At 50.3% G+C, this 24,377-nt stretch overlaps 1 protein-coding gene across 2 annotated transcripts; it reads right to left on the bottom strand.

The window, feature by feature from the left end:
• Positions 1-963: 963 nt before the first annotated feature.
• Positions 964-23,559, bottom strand: BCL6 (BCL6 transcription repressor). Of its 2 annotated transcripts, none has more exons than XM_004603016.2 (10): positions 23,486-23,559; positions 12,393-12,431; positions 11,534-11,705; positions 9,798-10,019; positions 7,214-8,182; positions 6,482-6,666; positions 4,894-5,061; positions 3,672-3,802; positions 3,430-3,567; positions 964-2,174 (listed from the first exon to the last, which is right to left on the bottom strand). In XM_004603016.2, exons 3-10 carry the CDS (start codon positions 11,692-11,694, stop codon positions 2,031-2,033), a joined length of 2,118 nt encoding a protein of 705 aa, XP_004603073.1. In that variant the 5' UTR covers positions 11,695-11,705; positions 12,393-12,431; positions 23,486-23,559; the 3' UTR covers positions 964-2,030. The 2 variants fall into 2 exon arrangements, with proteins under 2 accessions (XP_004603073.1, XP_054982422.1); XM_055126447.1 differs by lacking the exon at positions 23,486-23,559 and adding an exon at positions 13,761-14,940.
• Between the last annotated feature and the right edge of the window lie 818 nt (positions 23,560-24,377).

Here is a 24,377-nt window from a genome sequence, read left to right as displayed (position 1 = left end):
TCCTCACTGTTTTTAGGTCCTGTCAATCAACTTGATCCTTGGGGTTTCTTGAGGTGAAATAGAACTGGGTGCCAAGGCAAGTTAGGGTGAACTTATGTCTGAATCATGGAATCATAAATAATCTAGTTAATCCAATCTCCTGGACAGATTGGGAAGGGAACCCAGAGGGAAAAGACCGTCTCAAGTCACAGGAGTGGCGGCCAACTATCACCACAGCGTTCTTCAGACAAAGAACACTTATGCAGGAACCGAAGGTTGCTTGGCCACTAGTCGCTCACACCGTGCTCTAAGTCTACAGATGTCTGTCAATCAGATACAAAAGAGGTTCTAATAAGAAATGAACTGTGAGCCAGAAGGCTTCAAACTGCCCCCTTGTTCCCCATAGAGATTGTTTATGGAGCAAGGAGACTAGGGCCATCTCTCTCTCTCTCTCTCTCTCTCTCTCTCTCTCTCTCTCTCTCTCTCTCTCTCTCTCTCTCTCTCTCTCTCTCTCTCTCTCTCTCTCTCTCTCTCTCTCTCTCTCTCTCTCTCTCTCTCTCTCTCTCTCTCTCTCTCTCTCTCTCTCTCTCTCTCTCTCTCTCTCTCTCTCTCTCTCTCTCTCTCTCTCTCTCTCTCTCTCGTGTGCACATTTTCCCGGAGCCAGAGAAGGGAAGAACGCACACAGCTGAGTTAGAAGGGCTGGAATATATCTTAACATCTCAGTCTCGGGTTTAACATACAAATGAAGGGACCATCCTGAAACATAGGTGAAAGGTCCACCCATAACCCCTTCCACTGGCACTCCTGATAACCAGTCTGGAGTTCCAGATCATCTCAATAGCTTCCAATAACGAGTCCAGTCCCAGATTTTCCACCAACCAGCAAGCCTTCTGCGAGGACTTTCCAAAAGGTTAAGAACTAGGGAAACCAGACAACCCCCACCCCCAGTCCTGAATCCAAGAAAAAAATCTCCAGTACATCAGCTTGACTTTTCAACATTTTATTGTTGTATTTGTACAGCTATATTTTACAACGCGGTAATGCAGTTTAGACACAGCCAAACCCTGTCTCCGGAGTAGTTATAACACAAGCATGACGCAGAATGTGATGAGACAAACATTCCCAAAGAGAGCTTAGTTAGTGACAACTTCAAGTCCCTGTGTCTGCCTACACTTCCAAAAGGGATGGCGCGCTTGTCCACTGTTGAAAACTTCCATGAAAAAAGGCACCGTAGGACACGTTGTACAGGTATATACAAACCGAAAACTAGAACAAAACTACACATTTTTTTCCTTCGGTAGCTTTTTTTTTTGTTTTTTGTTTTTAATACACACTTTGTAAATTGTAAACCTTCACTTGCAAAAAATACAAATACACTGAGGCATTTTAGACAAAATATTTTCTTACTTATACAGATGCAATACTTAAAATATTCTCTTAAATGCTCTTTCTCAATAAAGATTCTCAGATCCGTGTCTGCCTGCAGATACAAAATCGAGCCTTTAATGCAGTTTTATATTTTTAATATATCTTTTAGGTTTATATATATTTATTATATATATATTTATATATCTACAACTCTGCCATATATTCCTTCACCTTTGGTTAAAAATATTAAAGCCCTCTCTTTGATAACATACTGAAGTCTCTTCTTTTAAAAGAATGCACATTTACATACAAAAGAAACATCTGTTCCCACAGAACATATACATTCCTCATTTTGCAGACTTAGTCAAGTCAGAACTTTTGTATACTCTCCCACTTTGATAGATAAAATGAGTTTGCATTTTGCTGACATGGTTTGCCTTACACATAGGAGAAGAAGCAGTATTATTTTCTTGATGTTTTATGGCAGTGGGGAAAGGGGAGCGACTTGGCTCCGGGTCCCCCTGCCCTTACCCTACCCCACCCCCCGCCCCCACCCCCGTTATGATTTGAACCTAGTGGATGAAGGAGGGTACCACATCACGGGATGGACATTGTAAAGTGTGACAGTATCCTTTGGGTAGATTCCGAAAGGGGCTGAGTGGAAAGCATCAACACTCCATGCTTCAGCAGGCTTTGGGGAGCTCCGGGGGCAGGTCGGTGGCCGACACACGGTACTGCACCTTGGTGTTGGTGATGGCGCCGTGCTTCTGGCGCAAATGCAGGCGCAGCTGGCTTTTGTGACGGAAGTGCAGGTTACATTTCTCGCACTGAAGGGAAATCAGAGGTACACCGTTAGCTGTTGTCAATCCAAGAAACCCAAAAAAGGATTCTTTTCTTTTTGGGTCACACTCGGCAATGCACAGGGGTCACTCCTGGCTCTGCACTCAGGAATTACTCCTGGCGGTGCTCAGGAGGCCATATGGGATGTTGGGAATCGAACCCGGGTCGGCCGCGTGCAAGGCAAACACCAAACCTGCTGTGCTACTTGTCACATAGCCATTGTATGTTTTGGCATCCTTATCAGCTCGGGAATGTTTTAAGGACAATGGCCTCTTTTTTGCTGAACTTTATCATCTTCCTAGTACCTAACAGAATATACCTCTTAGGTATATTGTGCAATGTATTGATTATGCAATGACTGTAAACAGATTTGGACAAATAGACTAGACCAGTTGAATTTATGAAAACCAAGAAGTCTAGAATATACTTTTAAAAATGCAATTATAGTCCCACACAGTGCACGTACCTTAGATAAACTAAAAAGGCATTAGTAATTAAAGGTGTTTCTCACTGTGACTCAATCAATTAAAAAATTTAAGTTGTAAAGTGTCTTAAAAGTCAAAGATATAATTGAACATAATATGATAAACTCAATGAGCTCTTAGAGCACACCCAAAAAAGATATTTGGGGGCTGAAAAGTAAGAAAATACAAATAAAGCACAGACTTTGTATATATTACTAATTAAAATGTTAACAACAGGTGAAATGGCACACTAAGTATTGTTTGCAATTTTGCTATAAATCTAAAACTATTCCCAAATAACAGGTAGAATAAATGCTTCAAGAGAATATGTTTTAACGTCAAAAAATTTTTAACTAGGAAAAAATGGGTGGGACCATTAGCAAAAAGAAGCCTGGTGTGGAAATATTTTTGTGACCTGCTCTGTTTCCCAAACACACTTCATTTCTCTTCGTGGGTCTTGGCTTTTCCTTCTGTATGGGACTAAAATCAACACACTTTGAAGGTCACACTTAACTCTCATTACTGTGCATCTAAGCTTCGAGCAAAATTTTGAATAGCCAATACTTATGTACTCTTATTCCGTGCCAAGTACTATCCAAAACATTTCGATGAAATCCTTACTACAGCCATCTCATGAGTTAGGTTCTACTTTCTGGTGCAATTGATAGATATTTTCCCACTCAAGGTCCTATGGACCTGAGCAAACAGTTCTACTGTCCCACTCCGTCACCATCCTACCCTCCCAGGCCAGCCAGAGACCCCCAAGAAGCCCACGTACATGGTAAGGTTTCTCTCCTGTGTGGATTCGCAGGTGACTCTTCAGAGTCTGAAGGTGCCGGAAACGGGTGCCACAGATTTCACAGGGGTAGGGCTTCTCGCCAGTATGGATGAGCACGTGGGCACGGAGGTGGGCCACCTGAAAGGAATAGCATGGCGTGAGAGATTCTGCCTGGGTGAGCACAGAACCCGACCACCCCGCTGTCTGAGGTAGTGGGGTCCTTGCTCCAGGTCTCGGCTCACCTGCACAAATCTGGCGCCACAAGTCTCGCATTTGTAGGGCTTCTCTCCAGAGTGAATTCGAGTATGGGTTTTCAGGTTGGCTGGCCGGTTGAACTGGGCCCCACAGATGTTACAGCGATAGGGTTTCTCACCTATTATTTTTGTAAAAAAGGCAGGGGGGGGTCATGTTCAACAGAGCAGTTCTTCACATTCCTTGTCCCTAGATTTCTGAGAAAACTGCCCTTGGATGGGGGGGGGGGCGTTCCCTTGGAAGATGTCCCTCAAAGAAGGCAGGGGCCTGGCTTCCAGCTCTCTCACATCTGTACAAGGCTTACAGGGGGTGGCCCAGGTATGTGGAATGATGCCCAGAGAGGAACAAGGAGGGGAGGGAAGCTTAGAGAGTGGCTTTGTCACAGGGATTAGCTAACTGAAGGATCTGGACAAGTCACTGTTCTTCTCTAAGCCTCAGTTTCCCTCCTTGATGTGAAAGGCAAATTTAAATGAACTAGGAAGACTTTTCTCACCCCTTGCTTGGGTAAGATTCCTTAGGCAATCAACCCACTCAGGAGGGAGAAAGATACAATCAAGCTACTCTAGTTTCTGTCTTATAGAACATGCCTCTGGTTTTTTTTTTTTTCTTCCTTGTGGTCAGCTACAGCTGGATTCCATTTCCAAGAGAACGAGGCCTGAATTTTAGCAGATGCTCAGGCAGAGAAAAACTGAAGGGCTGGGACTGCCTTCATGGGATGGACTTGGGATAATGGATCCATTCAAAATACTAACAGCCTCAACTCGGGACGAAAAAAAAATCACATTCTTAAAAGCTTCCTGGAAAAGGACTGTGAGTTGATAAAGAAACAAACTCATGGGGCAGGGGTGGGAGGGGCGGGGTAGGGGGGGAGAATGAAGGGAAAAAAATAGTTTTTAATATCTTTATAAAAGTCCAATGTGTTTTTTTCTCCATCTGCCTTAACTTATTCCGCTGAACTGTGGGACAAACATTTCTGACCCCAGCAAAAGAGAAGCAGGACAGAGCATCTCAGAGGAAGGCAAAGATGACAGGGCGTGACCAATCAGCAGAGACAGGACAGGGCTAGACCCTCATTTCAGGCCAGGACGGGGCCTGTTCCCTGCCTCACCCCCTCAGGTACCAGAGACCCCCCTTCTGTTTTCTCTAGGATCCCCTCCCTGTCCTGCCTTCTAAACCCCTGGCGAGCCCAGGTGGCGTGGAGCAGGGCCATACCCGTATGGACGGTCTTGTGGCTGGCGAGGTTGCCCTTGTAGCGGAAGGAGGCCTGGCAGCGGTCACACTTGTAGGGTTTGTCACTGTGGGTCTGCAGCGTGTGCCTCTTGAGGGAGGCCTCCTCAGAGAAGCGGCAGTCACACTCATTGCAGAAGAAGGCCCCATTCTCTGTCAGAGGGTGGGAGGGGGACACTGATGTCAGCACGAGGAAGGGAGGTAGGCAGGCAAAGCCTGTCTCCTTTGGAACTACCCCTGGTGCCAAAGTGAACCCTCAGCCCACCCTCCCTCCAGCCCCACCCACTCCGTATCCCTAGAAACCAAAGCAAAGGGACACTGGGAATCTTATACTTCTAAGCACTTGAGTTTCCGTTATGGGGAAGAAAGGAGACAGAGTTGAATATTAAGGTTCAGAAGGGAAGCCCCAACCAACAGCTATCCACATGGGCCACACCAGCTTGAAGAAAGCAACACTGGCTTAGTTTTTACTTCTCTTGAGGACTCTGAGAGCTCACTTCTCTTATCAGTTCATAGTTTTGCTTACATTGATGCACAGAAGTCCTTGGGCAAGACCCTTCACCTCCCTGTGTCCCTATCTCCAAAATCAGGATTAAAAAAAAAAAATCCCTGACTTGCCTACCTCATAGGAACATATTGTATAACACAAAGCATTATAGGAATGTAAGATAGAAATCAAATTCAAGGCTACTTTGAAGTCATTGAAGGAGGAATTAATGATGAACACGGTCACCCTGGCAACTATCTGGATTCCATGTCTCCCAAACACTTCTGAGACTGGGACACCAAAGATGATGACAGAAATAGAAACAGAAGCCCAGAGAGAAGGAACTGGAATGCAGAACAAAGGCAAATGGCCAGGGGGACAGACGGGGACAGTCCCTGTTCTCCCAATTATAGGTGGGTGACCCTTTGTGAAATCTGTGTGAGCCACTAATGTATTTTCTTTGCTTATAACAACTTGAAAAATTTCATGGCATAATGGTTTTCTAACCCTTATTGGACATCCTTGGGATACAGTCCTGTGTTCAGAGCTGGGGGAGAGTTGAGATATTTCATCTGGTTAAACTGGGGTTGCCAATCACAGACAATCCAGAAACTCATTTAATGCTGTGTTCCACAGGTTGAATTCAACTGAATTCAACTAGATAAATTAAGTATCTACTCTATATTGGGGACTCATGTGAAACTACAAGAAACTCAGGAATAAAGTTTTATCCTTATAGAATCTAGGCAGCACACAGGTTAACACCAGTTACTTGGATCCCGAAGGAGCAAGAAGGTTCTGGAAGTTACAGCCAGCCCCACAAACTATCTTTTCCAGAAGGCAGCAGAAAGGTTGTTTGACCAATCCTCTCTACCCTACATTAACTCTAGCACCCCATCTTTTACTCTGGCCAGCCTAATTTTTGATTGGTCAAGAGTGGGGTGAGTGGCTGGTCATCTTAAGCACCAGTAGACCTCTCATTGGCTCTCAATCAGAAATAATAACATCCACAAAGGTGGAGGCACAAAACCTGGAGAGGCAGGAGCCTTCCCTCTCCTGGGTGAGAGGAGGCAGGAAGGGACTCACCACAGCTGGAATCCGAGTACTCAGAGTGGGTCTCTCCCATCTCCTCAGGGAAGGCGGGCCCGGCGGTATGAAGACACATCTCTGTGTGCTGTGGGGACTGGGAGCCGCAGGACGTGCACTTCGGGGGGTGCAGGTAGAGCGGTGAGTGGCCTTCGCTGCTGCTGCGGGGAGAGCCCGTCAGCGACCTGTGTGGTAGGAAGAAAGGGTCTGAGCAGCTGCAACAGGTGCATCATTCCGCCAAACTCCCATCCCATCCCCTCCTTTTCTGCTCAGGCCAGGCCAGCGGAGAGGCCAGAGCCAAGTATCGGAGGTCACCTAGTGACCCCCACACAACACTTGCATTCGGGGCTCACACTGAGGCCAAACACCCTAAATGTCAACCCAGCTTCTCCCCATCAGACCTCAAAGCCATAAACTCTCTTAGTCTAAGGCAAGTATGGGCATCACCCAGCCACATCAGCACCGTCGGGGCTGCCTCTGCGTAGACTGTTCTACCTCAGAGGGAAGCACACGTGGCATGAAAAGTGGAAATATCCTCATGCTTAGCATCCTCCCTGTTTTAGGCGAATTTATCAACAGACATTGCCACCCCACCCCACCCCACCTCTATAATATAGGTGCAACATCAGAGGCAAGGAAAGAACTCAGCCCCCCGACCCCCAAAAGCAAAGGAAGTAGTGACCCTGGAGCCCGGTGCCAGACCCCAGGCCCAGATCTTGCTCGGGCACCCACCTGTTGACGATGTTGTTGAGCCGGCTAGCCTGTGGGATGGTGGACTCCTCCCCGCTCGTGCTGAGCTTGGTCGGGGACTGGAGGTCAAGGTTCTCGGGCTCCATGGGGGGCTGGCATGCTGAGGGGGCGGCGTAGCTCCGAGGGGAAAGGCGGCCCAGCTCGGTCTGCTCGGCTCCCTCTGGTTTGGCGTTCTGGTTGAGGTTGTTGAGCACAATGAACTTGTATTTCTTCCAGTTGCAGGCTTTGGGGTCCGTGGGGCTCTTGGCTGGCGGGGAGCCAGAGGCCTGGAGGATGCAGGCATTCTTGCTGCTACAGGACTCCGTCGGCGAGTTGGGCTGGCAGTCGGACTTCTGGGGGCTCTGGGGACTAACCAGACCCTTCCGGTTCAGTGGTGCGTTGGGGGGCTCGAAATGCAGGGCAATCTCGTCCTCAGAGGAGGGCCTCTCTTCATCCTTGCCACCCTTGTCACAGGGGAAGTAGGGGACGTTCCGGACTGAAGGGGCGGCAGGCTTGGGGCCCTCCGCCACGGTGTAGTGCATGTCACTCCGCGCCTCCTCGGAAGCCACCTCCTTGGGTGAGTAGATGTTGCTGTGGCACATGCTCGGGGATATCTCCATGGCTGGTCGGCTGTACTCGCCAGGGATGGGCCTGGCACTATCGCAGGGGAGGGCCCGCTCCTTGGGGAAGGGGTTGGCCACAGGCATCCGGGCATCCCGCAGCTCCTCATCAGAGAAGAGGAAGCTGCTGACAGGGAGGTGGCTGTACACAGGATAAGAGGCTGGCGGTGTCGACAGGCCGCCGTACAGGCTGGGAGCGAAGGCTCTGCTCTCACACCCATTTCTCGGTGGGGGGAGGCTGTTCTCCACCATCTCGCGACTCCGATAGGCCATGATGTCTTGGGGCATCAGCATCCGGCTGTTCAGGAACTCCTCCCGAGGAGGCTTGATGGCAGGGACCATTTCTGCTTCACTGCCAGAGACAAAAGCAAGGGAACGTTGAGGCCCAGATCAGAACTGGGAAGCAGATGGCCTTCCTAGGGCTCTGCTCTCCTAGTAACCGCATTCGTGCAGGGGTTAGAATGGGGACGCCTGTCACATCCCAGCCTGGATGCTCGAAGGCTAGAAATACAGCCCAGAGTCTGAGGAATAAAGTGAATTCCTGGCGCTTCCAGAAACAGCACTTTGCATGTGAAGTCACATGTGTGTACACAGGAATCTGTAATTCCTCGGATTTTATAGACTGTCAACACTTCGATAAAGCCTTCAGAGCCCATTTCTCATTTCACCCAGGAGAAACCCTATGATGAAGGAAAGGTGGGCAGGATTGTCTCCATTCCCCATATACAGAGTCAGAGGCTCAGCAATGGGAGGCTGCTGCTTTGACTGCTGGCACCATGAATTGCAGACAGCCTGGCGCCTGGGCAGGACCAATCTCCCGCAATGCTGTTTGGACTCCCAGGGAAGTCTGTCTTGGAGAAGCAGCAGCAACAGTCTCAGGATAAGAAAACCCCCTGGCTCTAGAGCTGCCGTGCCTGGTTTCCAAGCCCAGCAGTGCTACTAAGCAGTATAACCCAAAGCAGGTCTCTTAGCTGCTCTGGACTCCAGCCCTGCCCCACACAGAGCACCTTTCAATGATGGAGTGATGATCCTCCCCCCATGATGATGACCTAGAGGGCACAAAGAGCTCTAGCTATACATATTTATCAGGATGGGATGTGGGCAGAAAATAGGCCAGATCAGCAGTTAAGGGAGCTAGACCCAATGAATAAAGATAAAAGGAGATAGACTTTAACTCATGATGTAGGGAAACTCTTTGACCATCCAAGGCAGATCATGTGATGCTGGGAACAATGAACTCCTCCTGGATCCTGGATGTTCAGAGGCTAGAAGTTATTTTGTTTAAGAAGGGTTATGTTTATCCCAGAGCTGCCAAATATTACATCCCTAAAACCTCAAGCCTTCAGTCTGTTCCACTCAGTAAAGTGCCTTGCTTCTTTGGCTTTTTGCTTCCTCATCTTAAAATGATGGCCATGGCTTAAACATTCTTGAGTAGGGGGTTAGAACCAGTGACCTCAATTAAATTTAATAAATTTCTTGCAGTCTAGTAGGAGAATGTGTGATGGAAAAATGACTGAAGTGGCCCACAAACTTGATGGGAACTCAAATACACATACATAGGCAGTCAAAACAGAAGTCTGGAGAACTATAAAATAAATGCAAAGAGTGAAGATAGAAAGAAGGTCTGAAGGTCAGGAAAAATGCTTCCCACCACAAAGGAAGGGCTAACAGAGGAAAAACTGTCCCCAGACACACACTGATGGAGGAGCTGGCATCTAAGTTTGTGCAAATGTGTGGAAGAAAAGGCACAGCAAGTGGAAGAAATCAAAAGGCAAGGAGGCCCCAGGCATGTCTGAATTGCGGTAGACCTCAAGTTTGCCTGGAGTGTAAGAGTAGAAAGGGCAGAGGGTGCAAAACTTATTTTGCTGTTGTGGCACATCATCGAGGATGACTTTTCTGTACTCATGCATTATGCACGCTCTCTGATCCCTTTCATCTCCAAGTTAGACATCTAGGAGGCAGCTCACCTGGCCTTGATGAACTTCCGGCAAGTGTCCACAACGTGTTCCATCTGCAGGTACATAGCAGTAGCCATCACAGCCATGATATTTCCCTCCCGAAGATTGAGCCGGGATGTGTACATAAAGTCCAGGAGGATGCAAAACCCCTCGGGATTGATCTCAGGATCCAGATTGATCACACTTAGGTTGCATTTCAACTGGTCTGTGAAGATGCTGTAGAAGAGGCCACTGTGAAATAAAAACATGACTCAGTTTTACAACCATGCAGAATCTCTGGTTTTGCAGTGATCAGTATGGAGGCTCAGCCCCTCTCCTTTGGGGCTCGCTCCAGAACGTCCATGACAATCACTAACCACTCAGAAAATGCCAGCAAGTCATTAAGCACTTAACATGCATTATCGTTGTATTCCTCACAACCTTGAAAGGTAGATACTATTAGCTTCTTGCTTTACAGGAGGGGGATCAGAGAGGTTAAGTTGTTTTCTCATACTTACAAGAGAGTTTTACACTTAACCTAAGTGCATGGATTACCAAAACATTTAAGTTATCACTCACTTGCAGTAACGAGTTTTAGTCTATAGCTTTGGTTGGAATAAGCATGACCTTTATAATTTCATCACATTGTGCTTAAAATCTTATTGCATTGTTTTAGAAGCAAGTTGGTAGTTTCTACAAATAAGTAAATGAATTGATACCTACACTGACTGTCTATTGATTATCTGAAAGCTCATAGGCTATCCAAAGATCAATATTCCAATTTCAGGACTTGACTCCTGACTCCAGGAGTCTGGTAGAATGAAAAGTACTCTATTAGAAGTCAAAGTTCTAGGTTTGATCATCCTGGTTCCATTCTTTCTGAGCTAAGTAACCTTGTAAATTTAAAATAGGAACAACCCTCATAGGGTTGAAGCCAGGAGAACAATATAAACAGTATAGAATAATGTGTGGCTCACAGCAAATGTCCTGGTAGTATTTTCACTAGTTTTATATGTCTGCAAAGATTAATTTTGTCACTACAAGTAAACACAGTGCTTTATGTACATGTTGAGTAAATTTTCTATGAATTTTGCCTGTCTGTGTCTTCATTTTATCATCTACAAAATGGAAATAATCATACTGCCCATACAACATTGGTTACTGTGAATATCCAAGGAGATCTCTGGATATTCATGCAGAATGGCTCTGAACAACTGAACTACTCAGTAAGTATGAAGAATTAGCTGGCTCATTCTCACTAATATTTATATACTCTGATCCATTCGTGCAAACAGAACTGTAGCATCTAGTAAAGAATTGCAAAATAAAAGAGCAAAAGGTCTCTGTGTAAACTGGATACATTTCCTCTCTTTCTTTTTCAGCACTAGGCACTGAATCCAGTGTTTGACGTAGGTGAGGCACGTGCTCAACCCCAAAGCCACGGCCCAGCCCACATAAACTATTGCACAATTCTCCCTTGCATTTCTTTTACTCATTAGTTAACTAAAGTTGCTCTCCCTACTTGCCTCCCAACACATCCTCTTTTAAGACAGTATATGATTTCTTCTCCCTCTATTCCCACAGAACAGAAACGCTTTCTCTGAGAAAAGTAATGTTTATTTATTCACTTCCTGGAAACCCACTTTGCCAGGTCATGCACTGAACAACTGAGGACACACGAAAAGTAATTCCCCAACACAGCCAAAGTCTTTCCGGTCCTCTTTAGTCCCCCTTCGTTCATCTACCTTTCTCTTCCAGACCCTCACCTGCAGGCCATGAGGACTGTCTTATGGGCTCTAAACTGCTCACGGCTCACCACTATCACAACATCAGTCAAGATGTCACGGCTCCGCAGGCGGTTAAGGTTGAGAAGAACGTCACTGGCATGCCGGGTGAACTGGATACAGCTGTCAGCCGGTGAGGCCATTTTGTCTTCACCTGTAAAACATAACGGAGCAGGGACTGACTCAGAATCCAAAGCCTGTTTCCCATTTGCCAGGTGGCTCAGCCGCTAGCATAGGGAAACTGAATTCTCCTGAATGTAGTCTTTGAATAACTCCAGGAGTCTCTGGATGGCGGAATAGTGGGGAAATGGGAGGCAAGTGAGCGTCCATTGAGTACTTTTGCTGGCTGCCAAAGTCTGTGCCAGTCCTGAGAGGCAGTGAGCGTTATGTGGGGGAGAATAAGCATGCTTGGAGGCTAGCATGCCAGTTTCACCTTCGCAAACTGTGTGGCTTGGGGCAGGATGTTCAGTCTTTCTGGGCTTTGTTTCCCCAACATGGCAGCAGTAGTATCTATGTGGCTAAAAATATTAAAGATGTTTGGTCCATAGTAAGACCTCAAAAATTACAGTCGCCGTGCCAGGTTATCTGTCTTTGTCCTTCCGAATGTACCTTGAGCACCTAACTCACTGTCAGTAGCTAAGAAACAAAAAAGGAAGGAGTGGTGACACAATATTGTTAAACTAGTCTAATACAGGAGTGATGGGTGAGGCTTAGAAGTGATAAACAAGGAATGGGCTATCTTTTATCTCATCTAATGGAAAGTGGCAAACAGAATCACATAAACTAGCAAATTCCAAACAAGTGTTTGGAATTTCAAAGCACAAAAAAGTGATGTACTTACCCAATGCCTAGATTCACAGTCCAAGATTTTGCTTAAAACCTGCAGGGAAGAGAAGAAAGGAAACAGAAATTTATTTAAATGAATATGAGATTGTCCACTATAGTTTTCTTTTAGGACACATGTATTTAGTTTTTTTTTTTTTTTTTTGATAGTGGCAGGCCTGCCAGCTGGTATGGTTTCACCACTAGCTAGCAAACATTTCTCCAGGCCCTGCTCTTATGGATACTGGAACCCAAAACTATGGCACCCCAAAATAATGCTTCTAGTCTGAGTACTGGGAATACAACTGCATACATTAATTACACATAAATATACACATATCTCCGTTTACAAAGTAAAAAAAAACAATGCCATCCAAAGGTCACTAGAGTATATGGAAAAGAAAAAAATATGAAAAGTAGTTCTTTTAATATTAATGACTATGGGTTTGGGGGGCCTGAAAACACTGGATTTTTTTTTTTTTATCAAAACTGGTTAAAGTACTATCCCACAAGTCTTAGAATGACTCCAAAAGGCCAAGAGAGTCCATGCCTTTAGCTCTACTTCTCTGGTGATAAAACTGAGACTCAGGGATTTGCTCAGGTAAGAGTTCCCAATAATCTGGAACACTGACAACTGAATACAGAGCCTGCGTACCACCTGAGGTGGCATGCCTGTCGTGAGAATCTTCGCTTTCTTTTTCAAAGTTTCTTCTCCTTTCCCTCCTGGATCTAAGACCAGGTAGAGTGCATACAACTTCCAAGTTTGTGCTCTCCCTGCTAGTGGTTTAACTGGGTCGTTTAGCTGGCCGGGGGAGCACCCATGCAATATGTCCCCTCTCCAGATGGCTTTCTCTGAAACAAAACCATTGAAAGCACAAGTGTAACACTCTCATTCATAATCCTATGGGGGCTGCAAAACAAATAGTACTTAATTAAACTCCTTTTAAGTTTGTTCCTGTTTGTTGCTTGGGGCTCATACCCAGTTGTGATCCGGGGCTATTCCTAGCAGTGATTTTTTTTTTGGGGGGGGGGGGGTGGAACACGCTGTGCCAAGGATTGAACCCAGGGCTCCCACAGGCAAAGCATGCGCTCCAGCCCTTTTAGCTATCTCCCTGGCCCCCAAGTCCCCCCCTTTAAAGAAAAATAGGCATAGTCCCTTCGAGCGCTTTTCCGGGTAAAGGGCCCGGGGCCAAGGAGGTCATGTCAGGCCACATAGATGGTTGGCGGCCCAGTCCTAGGTCTCCTGGCTCGAATTCCTGTCCTTTTTCCAAATCAGCCTACGTGCTGTATAACATGCAAAACAGCACCCTGATGTGGGTGAATCTCATTTTTAAGCTCCTTCCCCGACACAAACACTTTGCCCCCATTCCAGGCTGCTGAGTCTTACCAAATGAGCACTCTAAATGAGAGGTTTCCTTGAGTCTGTAACCAAACACTCTGACATTTCTCTGTGGTCCCAAGTGCCAGTCACTCAATCCCATCGGCTTCAAGGTTAGTGTGTGCATGTGAGTGAGTGGAGGGGGTGGGGAAGAAAATGGGGGTAGGGGGTGGAAGGGAGAGGACAGAAAAAGACAAGAGAACCTATTTCCTCCTCTCCCCAGCCTACCACAAGAGGGGCAAGAGAGACACACCACATTGTTCCAAACCAGATTCAATGATCGCCTCCTTTTGAAGAATGCTTAAGAGACATGTGAGACTTATTTATAAACCTCTCCTCCCCCCCCAAGGACAAGATTTCTAAGTGCTTCTGGAATACCTAAGTCTGTCCTATAACCAGCTCCAACCACCAGCGTGCTCCTGGCCTGCCATGGGCAGGCATTTAGAACCACAAGAATCCCAGATTTGCCATTTCAACCTTGACAAGTGGCAGTGACTCACTGCAGATTCAAATGGAAACAAACAATCCCCAGAGTCTACAGTAGACTGGGCGGGCACTTTTCACCCCAAACCTCTGCCTGGTCTGGCCCAAAACAAATGCATGTAACGGGAGGCCTTCCTCCCCAATTACATTCACTTATTCCTAAATGAAATCTGTTTCAGGCGGCTCCGTGCAAGCGTGTGGGATTGAGGCAGGAGGGCAGAGGGGCTCTCCTGCAGCATTTTGGGGGAGGCTTTTTTCAGACCACTCAGCGCTGGGCTGTCTATAATGGTATGGGCTCCTGCTAACAGCCCCGATTTTCCCGGAAGGACACTGAGGTTCCAGGGGACAGAAGCCTTGCCCAAGAGCTCTACTTCCCAGCCAACTCCTGGACAAACCCTGTCTGCAAACTGCAGCCATCACACCAAAGCCACACGCCAGATGCGTTCCACAAAAACCACCACCTAGAGAGAGAGCGCGCGCGAGCGCGCGCAGGGCAGTCTTGGAGGAGAAATTGACAGGAGTGCCACCCTACCTGGACGCCTGCACCCCGCCCCAGCGGCCGCAGCAACCACTAAGGGAGACTTAACCCTCCTCTCTAACCCCCACGCACTTTCTATCCCTGGCGCTTTCCCTGCGCGTTTCCAACCCAGCACCTTCAGGAGAAGACACAGCCTGCAGAAAAGAGCTAGGAAAGATTAGGGGCCACTCCACCCTCCACTCCCCGCAAAGCGCCCCTCCCACCTCCCCCCAAATAAACGATCGGAGGGAGAGAAGGATCCGAAAGGAGGAGAGGGACAGGGCAGATGAGTCAAAAAAGAGCGAGCTGAGGTTAAGAGCAAGAGGAAGCGACAGTACCAAAGACCCTATCCTCTCCCAAGCCTCCTGCACGCGCCGTCGGCTGTCGCACAGCCGCAGATGCGAGCCCCGGGGCCCCGGAGCAAGTGGAGCGCAGATTCGCTGCCCTCCCACCGCCTCCCCCCACCCCTGTACCTGGCTGCCAAGGACCGCCCACCCCCGGGCTGTGCGCCGACACCGCCGCGCATCCGCCGCCAAGCCCCCGGGAGAAGTGGTGGACGTCTACGCCCGAAGCGACCTTTAATTCGGTTATATTCAAATCAAACTTTTTTTTTTTTGGTGCGCCCCGGTGGCTAACATTAAGTGACGCCCGTTATGACAGGGGGCCGTGAGGGGAAACTGGCACGGCCCTCTCATTCCCGGAACGGAGTGGCTCTCGGCTCAGCGGATTTCACAGAACACGCGCGGCCCACGGCGGGCTCCAACCAGAAGTAACTTTCCAGGAAGCTGCCGGGCCCCCGACTGCTGCCAGGATCCCGCCCGAGCCGCGGGGACGGCGGGGAAAGCGCGCCGGGGACGCAGGGGGCAGCAGGGACACGCTTTCCCCGGAGGTCCTGGAACCGCGCACGGGCCGGACCTCGCGAGGGCCATCTGTCCCCCACCCCAACAACTGCTCTGTAGAAAGGGAAAGTCCGAATGCAAGTTCGTGGCGGCGCCGTTCTGGCATGTAAAAGTGCAAGTCCATTCCCAGACTCATATCTTGATTTCAAATGGTCCCAATTTCAGGCGTTGCCAGGTGCGTCGGGCTCCCACTTTCTCCTCCTCATTTCCCGCCCCCCCTTCCCCACCTCCTCTTTTGTAAAACTCGGGTATCGAGGCAAGGGGCCCGTGGTCGAGGGTCTCCATCCAGGGAGCCCTGGATCAAGGAGGAGAAACATTAAAGCGAAAGTCCCTTCTGCCACCTTTGGCCAGAAGGGAAACCCAGTTCCGCTCCGGTTTCTGCCCCAAGATTCTTTTTTTTTTCTTTCCTTTTTTTAGAACTAGGTGCCGCCAGGCCAAACCTGGCCAGCCCTCGTCATTTCTGAATTCAGTTTCTCGGATAAAGTTAGGGTTCGGCTTCAGACAAAGTTAGGACCCCCCACAGCGTGCGCAGGAGCGCGCTCCGAGGTTGCTTTGCCTTCGCGCGGCCTTCTCGGGAACTGCAAGGGACTCAGCTCCTAATTGCTCTTGGAGGGGGTGCAGGGGTGGGGCAGTTCCTCAGGGAGCGGCTCTGCAGCCGGGAGCTGCGGGGTGGAGGGAAAGGCGCTACTTCTAACGCCTCCACTCGGTGTCTACACTGGGCGGGTGGTGACCGGAGCAGAGGCGGGGGGGTCTGACCAGGGCTTTTGCAGACCGGACCCTCTTCGGAGGCTTTCTCATCCCCTTTCCTCGGGAGGATAGTGGTGAGAGCGCAGGTCGAAATGTTGGTAGTACGGGATGGGGGGAAGGGTCTAGAAAGCCAAGTTAGAATGAAGGGAAACGCACTTGGGGTAAATTCTGAGTCCCGAGGTTCCGGGAGCGCCGACCTCCGCCTGTGCTAACACCTGCCGGACACTAGAGGGCGCCCCCGGTCAAGGCTTGAAACCGCCCGGGCCCGGGTCGCCCCGCCCCTCCTTGCCATTGACCTAGTTTAGACCGTCTCGGGATTGGGAGAACGCCCTCCGCCCTTCCCCTTCTCCCCCCTCTCCTCCAGCCCTGCCGGCCGGCCTGGGGATTATTGGTAATCTAATAACGCCAACAATTCGCCGAAAAAAAAAAAGGCCAAAATAGGAATTTCAAAACAGGGGTTAGGCACGGGGGGCGCAGACTTGGAATAAGGCTGGAGCTGCACCGTGAAACCCGCATCCGAGGCTCCCGCCCGAGCGCTCCTTCCCTCCCTCCTCCTTAGCGGCTCAGCTGAACAAATCGCTGGGGTCGGTCGGGTAGGGTCCAACCTTGATTTTTCTTTTCTTTTCTTTTCTTTTCTTTTCTTTTCTTTTTTTTTTAATTTAAGCCAGTGAGCAGGCTTCCCGCTCGTGACGGAGGAACGGGAGCGTTGGGAGACGGGAGTCGAGGGCAGCGAATTTGATAACGCAGGGGCCTCGGCCCGTCGCTTTGAGGACACGATGTCCTGACTTTTCATTTCTATCACGTTCCCTGCCAACAGCACTCCTGCAAGCTTGCAAACTTCTAGGAAACGCCATAAACGAGAGGGCTGTGTTTGATCATCAAGATCTGAAGGGGAGCTGCAGGGGTGGGGGGGGCGCTCCCCCCACCCAGAGCCCAGCTCGTGACACAGCCTGCAGACAATGCCAGGCTATCAGGTCCCCTAGCAGAGATAGCTCGGTCATCCTGGATGGGCCAGGCCCGGCCTTGCCTTCGCAAAACAAACAAAACAAAACAAAACAAAACAAAAATAAACGCCTGGAGGAGGGAACGGCATGACCTCTCCGACCCAATAATGCCTTTAAATAATTTTGTTTTTAAAAGAAATCCAATGTGGACAGAAGTCCGCCAAGGTCTTTATTCGCGTTGGTTGAAGAGGGGAGGCACTAACTGTCCTTGGGAAGCGATGAGTCAAACTTCACCCTTCTTCCACCACGTCCCCAGATTCTTTTCCAGCCCGAACAGAGGCTCGTCTCAGCGAGCGGCGGCCTCCCCCGGCGGCCTCCCCCGACGGCTCCCCGCGAAGTGGGGGACTGAACTCGGGCCCGCGCGGCGCCTCCCGCGGGTAGCGCACGCGCCGCCGCCGCCGCTAGGGGCCGCCAGCGCGCCGCCGCGCCTTTGCCATCTTAAGGCCGGTGCTCCGAGAAAGAAAACTTTTTTGCTCGGGAAATCTGTCACCTCTGTCGTGGCAAACAGGCTCCACGGACTGCACACTGCATCATCGCCCTCTGACCTCCGTCTCCCCGCCGGCCCCGCACACGCACACGCACAGGCACACGCACAGGCACACGCACGCACCGGGTTTCTCGCCAAATTTGCAGGGAAGGGGAAAGAAAGCAATGGAGTATTTTCAGGATCCCAGACTGAGCCTAGGACACAGCCCGGGTGCACCGCTAACAGGGATGGGGATGGGGCCTTAAAATGCCCCCAGCAGGAGCTGGATTGATAGCACAGCGGGTAGGGCGTTTGCCTTGCACGCTGCGGACCCGGGTTCAAATCCCAGCATCCCATATGGTCCCCTGAGCACCGCCAGGGGTGATTCCTGAGTGCATGAGCCAGGAGTGACCCCTGTGCATTGCTGGGTGTGACCCAAAAAGGAAAAAAATGCCCCCAGCATGCTCCACAACACATCCTTCGGGTCTAAGACACACACAGTCGTAACGCTGGTTGTGTATGTGACTGAGAATCTTAAGACCATACTTTCTCAACAGATTTCTCCAAGCCAGCCAGAGAACCTTCTCCACTGATGGTGACCTAAGAGGGTAAAAACGGGCTCTGACTGCCGCTCCTTTCTCGCAGATGCCTCCTCAAAGGAGCCGCGATAAACTTGCCTTGGACTTGCTCTGGAATTCAGAAGCTCACATTCTGGACCCGGTTAGGTCACTGAGCTTATTGGGTTAGTTTCCTCAGCTGTCAAGAGTCGTCTGTCCTAAGGGCCCGTGGCAAGCTTCCATTCGCAACTTCTTTCTCCCCAGGTGAGGTCACAGGGACAGTCAGGGCAGCTGTGTGCAAGGCTATTTTATGCTTCTAAATTTTAGGGGAGGCAGTTGTCAGTTCCTGAGCGATCCAGGAAAGGGACCGGTCATTCGAGGGCGGGGAGGGTTTACTAATTCACCCAAACTTTGGAGGTCGGATGGCAGTCCTACTAGGGGGGGCTTAGCTCTGTGCTAGCACAGCCCCGATATTTAGGCACCAAGGATGACACGGTCAGCCCCCAGCCCCAGGCGGGGAGCTCAGCTACGACCCACCACTAGGGGGCAGGCTCGGCCCGTCCGAAAATCACTGCGCAGCCACAGCCTTCCACACCCAAATACCCTCAACCTTTCAAGGGGGGGATGGTGGGGGGAGAAGGGGCACTTGTTAAGGGATTAGGCGGTGGCCTCCATAGCCAAAAATGGAAAACATTAAATTTACTAGTTGCGATTTCGATCTCTCTGGGGCTCACGCCTCTAGCAGCCACAAAGCGGTATCTGGAGCTGTGTTCTTGTGCTCTGCGTGGATTGCTTTTTCCAGCCCGAAAGGCTGAATGTAAGTAGGAGAGAAAGGACGCACTTGTCTCCAAAAAAAAAAAAAAAGCGAAATGGCACTCGATGGAATTAGCAGCGGTGCCTGCCAAACACCAGTCAACGTGCAAATTAAAAACATAAAAAAAAAAATCAACAAGAACAGGAATAAACTGATGGCCCCGGAGGAGAAAGGAAGGGGACTCTGGAGGCCCAGGGCAGGATCCAAGCCGGGTTTGAGAACGCTAGGCAGCGCTGGGGGGCGAGGGAGAGCGGGCGCGGGGAGGGGGTCTCCGTAGCGGCTGCGGGCCTGGACTAGACGGCCGGGCCGAGCCCTGCCTGGCTCCCAGTGGGGTGTGCAGCCACTGGCCGGTTGGACCACAACACAGCAGCGTCGCTCGGATCCCTGCGGCAGCGTTTCCACTTGTTGCGCAGTGCACAGCCGGCACGCGCCCCACGCTCCCGGAGGGCTCCGGACGCGGCCCGGAGCAGCGGGCACGGCCCCACGCCTCCCCGCGCCGCCCGCCCGCCGCGCTCGCTCCAGACACTCCGGCCTCGCCGCCAGGAAAACTACAGGACTCCCGGGCACGGCGTTTCTCTGACACCACCACATTCCTCCTTATCTCAAAGTCAAGCCCAGAGCAGAGCAGTCAAGTCCAAGGGGAGGGGAGGGGAGGGGAGCCACCGCAGACAGAGCTCGCTTCTTCAAACCATCAAGGCGACTAGTCAGTGCCCACCTCCCTCGGAGGCAGCGGACACACACACACACACACACACACACACACACACACACACAGAGGAAATACTTCTGCCTGTTATGACACCAACCCAGCTTAAAAAAAAATTGCATTTTTCCCTCCTTCCCATCTGGGACATCAGCTGCAAGATGCTTCTTTAAAAAAAAAGTTTTATCTTTCCTTTATAAAGCGGGAAAAAAATCTCATGAGATCATTTCACAATATTTTTTCAAATATTTGACTTTTGCAAACAAGAGTTTCACCTTCCAAGGGGTGGCGCTACTGCACTGTGTCCTCTGACTCAAGTTTTTCACAACAAAGTGGGCTGTGAGTGCGGGCTACTCGGCCGGGGAGAGGGGGAAGGAAGGATTTTGACATCTCGTCTTGGCTACCATTTACTCAACCAATAACTGGAACTCTTCAAGGCTCAGCAAATGACAGCTTGGAAACGCAGGATTCCATCTCTGTCCACTAAACCCAGAATAAATTGGACAACGTTTACAAGAAAGCATGGGGCAAAACCCTTCAAAACTGATCAGAGAGAAAAGCCAGCTGCCTTGCCTAGTCCAGGTTGCCCTTTAGTATTATTTTTTTAAAGTCAACAGCTTCCAACCAGATTGCCACTATCAGCCAATGCTTGGGCCTGCAGTCAAGTCTTCCAAAAAGGATGCGGGAAATATACTTATAAACGGGGAGGGGGCATCTGGTTTCTATTTTGGTCACAAAACTCCACTGCAGTCATTTTAGCAAGGGAATGACCATCTCCTGGTACTCTCTTTCCACTCCCCCTGCCCCCAGGGGCCGTACCTCCTCTCCTTAATGAGGAAAGGTATATATTTTAAAGCAGGAATATTATTTCACCTCGTTCCTTTGAGCTCATGTTTGCTACCTCCAGGAATAGCGTGTGGACTAGGGCCAGATGAACTTCAACTTGGGCTGCAGATTTACGAGGTTCTGTTCCAGTGCCAAACGCTCTTGGTAGTAAATAGTGAGCAAAATAGATACCTGTCTCCTGATGAATCTTACCGGGTCCCCTTTGATTATGATTTTTTTAAAGTTATTTATTAAAACCACACACACCTTGCAAAGAAAAGGGAAACTGGCCGTCTCTGTAGAGGAAGCCAGTGGCATCGCTCAGAGCCACAAACTGTATTTCTAAACAGCCTTTCCCTGCTTCCCTCTCTCCTGCCCACGCCCCCCCCCCCCCAAACTCTGGGCAGTAATAGATCTGCGCAGACTTAATATATTTTTTTAAGGCTGAGAGTTACCATATGCCTCACCCCTCCCAAACTATAAACTGAAAAGAGAAATTCAGAAAAGATTAAATCAAGTTTCCTAGGGGGTATGGTCAGGCTTTCTGGGGGCAATCAGAGAGGCAGTAACAGTTCTGGCCTTTTAGCACCCTAGCTGCTGGGCTTAGTTCTTCACCTCCCCTGAGCTATCCAGACCCCCACCACTATTGAGGGAAGGGGACCACTATAGAAAGCGTCTCTCTCTCTCTCTCTCTCTCTCTCTCTCTCTCTCTTTTCTCTCTCTTTTCTCTCTCCTCTCTCTCTTCTCTCTCTCCTCTCTCTCTCCTCTCTCTCTCTCTCTCTCTCTCTCTCTCTCTCTCTCTCTCTCTCTCTCTCTCCTTAAAACTGTTGGACTGTTTGTATTCCACGGGGGAGCTTTTCATACTAATTATTGCAACACTCATTTTTTTTCCCCCTCTAGAGTTCCAATAACAGGGCATCATAAAGGCAACGCAATCCGCAGTTTCCAAGACATTTACCACGGTCACCACCAGCCGCGGCGGAGTGGCCCCTCGCTCCCGCTGCCCGCCAGCGCTGCGGCTTTCGGGGGCTCCAAGTCCCTACGCGCTCAGCCCGGGCCGCCGCCGCGCCGCCGCCTTCCCCCTTTCCTACTCCCTCGAGGAGAGCCACAGGTTGCAAATCCAACAAACCTCGCGTTTCGGTTTTCTTTTTTTGGGGGGGGGGGGCTTTTTTCATTTTTTTTGCAAAATCACTCTCAATGATCCCCCTTTTAGCACCCCGCGCCCCTTCTTCCCGCGCCAGGTCCCCTAACCAAGGGCTACAAAGTGCCTCTCGCCCGGGTCTTGCACGTAGGAACGCGGGCTCGGACGGTTTGTTTTTTCCCCTGGCCCGGTGCAACGACCTCCGGAATCCAGAGCCTGACGTCGGCTACTCTCGGGCTCTCGGATGTCTCTGCACGAAGCTTGCACCGCGGGGAAAATAAAATTTCGGAAAGGGGAAAACAGCCATTGGGAGCGAACCAGGAGTCACGCAGCTCCCAAAATACAAACACCGCGACCGCCAGAAACCCCCGCCACCTTCCCGCGGGTCTGAGCGGTCCTGGCAGAGGTTCCCGGAGTCCTCGCGGGCTCCCACGGCACCGCAGGTGCACACGAGCACCCCTCTCCCGAGCCCACCCCCCGGCCCGCTCCCCAGACGCCCGTCCCGCCACCAGCCGAGCTCCGGGGGATGCGGAGCGGGCGCGCGCGAGGGCTCCGGACTCCCTCGACTGCAACCAAGAAAGAATAATTTTCAAAGTATTCAACATCCCCGCCCCCAACAGGCTAAACCTTTCTCTCTCTCTACCCCCCCAAGCCCCCCCCCCCCCAATAAATAAAACACAGGGGGAAAGGGACATCAAAACACTCGGCTCCGGTTCGGAAGATCACGACTCGGAACGGGGAGGAGGGGGGTGCAGCCGGCGAGTTCGGTTGCATTTTTTCCGCCCCAATCTCGGCGGGGAGGCAGGGAACCTAAGAGGACCGAAGCCGGTGGAAGGGAGCCAGCGGGGCGAGCGGGCGGGCAGCCTCCCTCCGCACCTCCCGGAGTTTACCAAGAAGGACGGGAAGAGGGGAAGGAAGGAAGAAGCCGGGGAGAGGAGGAGGGCGGGAGAGGGCAGGGGAGGATGAAGCGAGGCAGCAAAGACGGCAGTTTGCAAGCGAGAAAAGAGGGAAAAACACAGCCGCACGAATCCAGCGAGACCACAAGCCGTACGCAAGCAGCAGCAGCAGCGCGAGCGAGAGCGCGAGCGCGCGTCCTCTCCGCCGTCCGGGGTCAGACAGCCCCCAGACTTGGCCGAATCACCCCCCAAACAACTGTCTCGTCCTCTCTGCTCCGGCCGCCCCTCGCTCCCCTCCTTCCTCGCCTCCACCTCCTTCTCCAAAAACCAAAACAACACCAGGGAGGGTGGCCAAAGCCTCCCCCAAACCGGCCGATTCACTCAAAAGACAACAAGAATAAAATAATACATATATAAAAATCTATATCCTAGAGTGGGAGAGACATGGGACTTAATCTTCGGCATTTATTTTAACACCTGACAGCTAAAATAAATAAATATATACATTTATATCAATAGATACACATAGGAAACTTGGAGCCAAAGCATTTGGCAAGAGCGGAAAAAAAAAGAATTAAAAGGTAAAATAATGATCATGAGCAGCGGCGGCGGCAGCGGCACCAGCGGCAACAGCGGCGGCGGCAGCAGCAGCAGCAGCGGCGGCAGCAACAGCAATAATCACCTGGTGTCCGGCCTTTCCTAGAAACTTCTTGCATCACCACTTCTAAGAACCCCAGTTCTAAGAATCAACAGAGCTCAATTCTCGGAATTTGAGCTGCGGACTTTACCATTGCAACAAGGTAGGGGAGGACTCGGTGTCAGTTCCGCGCAACTTTTGCCTCCGCTGCCCCATAAAAGTTCCCCCAAATCGCCCCCTTTCCCCACCACCCGGCCTATTTTGAAGCCCCCACACACCGAGGGTATCCGATTTGGGGGTTTCTCTTCGGGGACTGGGGGGCCAGAGAAGGTCCCTCCCTCCCCGGGCCCCGCCCGATGGTACAGCCTGCTCCGCCACCGTCACGTGGGCGCCCCCTCTGTGACGTCGGCGTCTTCGCTGTAGCATAGCTCGGCCTCTGGAATTCTGAGAACTAATTTGCTATTCGGTGACATAAGAGGGGGAGTGCGCTTTGCTTTCCCGGGGTCTGGGGCTCATTCCTCCTCTCTTCCCCATAAACTCAGCTCCCGGAGCTAACTAAGCACAAAAAAGGGGAGTGAGAGGTTCGAACCGTTGGAAAAAGTCTGTTATATATAGTAGGTTTCGAGACGAGTAAGAGAAAAAAAAAAAACCAGTAAACACCACAGCTCTTTCCAGCTAGAATATTAGGCACCACGAGAAAAATATTTGCCAAGCAGTTTTCGGTGGGTTCATTATTTTTATTTGGGACAGGTTTGGGGTGGGGGGAGTGGGGATGGGTGGGAGGGAGTTGGGTTTCTTCCTCTTCTCTCTTCCCCCCCCCCCTTTTTCCTTTTTGGTGTGGTGACTTGGGATTTTGAGTTGTGTTTTGATTTTCGGGTGTTTTTTTTTCTTCTGATTTTTGCCTTTTGCAAGTTTGTGGTGTTACGTAAATCGTAGG

Source organism: Sorex araneus, chromosome 2 (genome assembly GCF_027595985.1).
Source record: "Sorex araneus isolate mSorAra2 chromosome 2, mSorAra2.pri, whole genome shotgun sequence".
NCBI lineage: Eukaryota > Metazoa > Chordata > Mammalia > Eulipotyphla > Soricidae > Sorex > Sorex araneus.
Note: the sequence above shows the minus strand (reverse complement) of the source record. Positions and strands in the feature narration are given on the sequence as shown.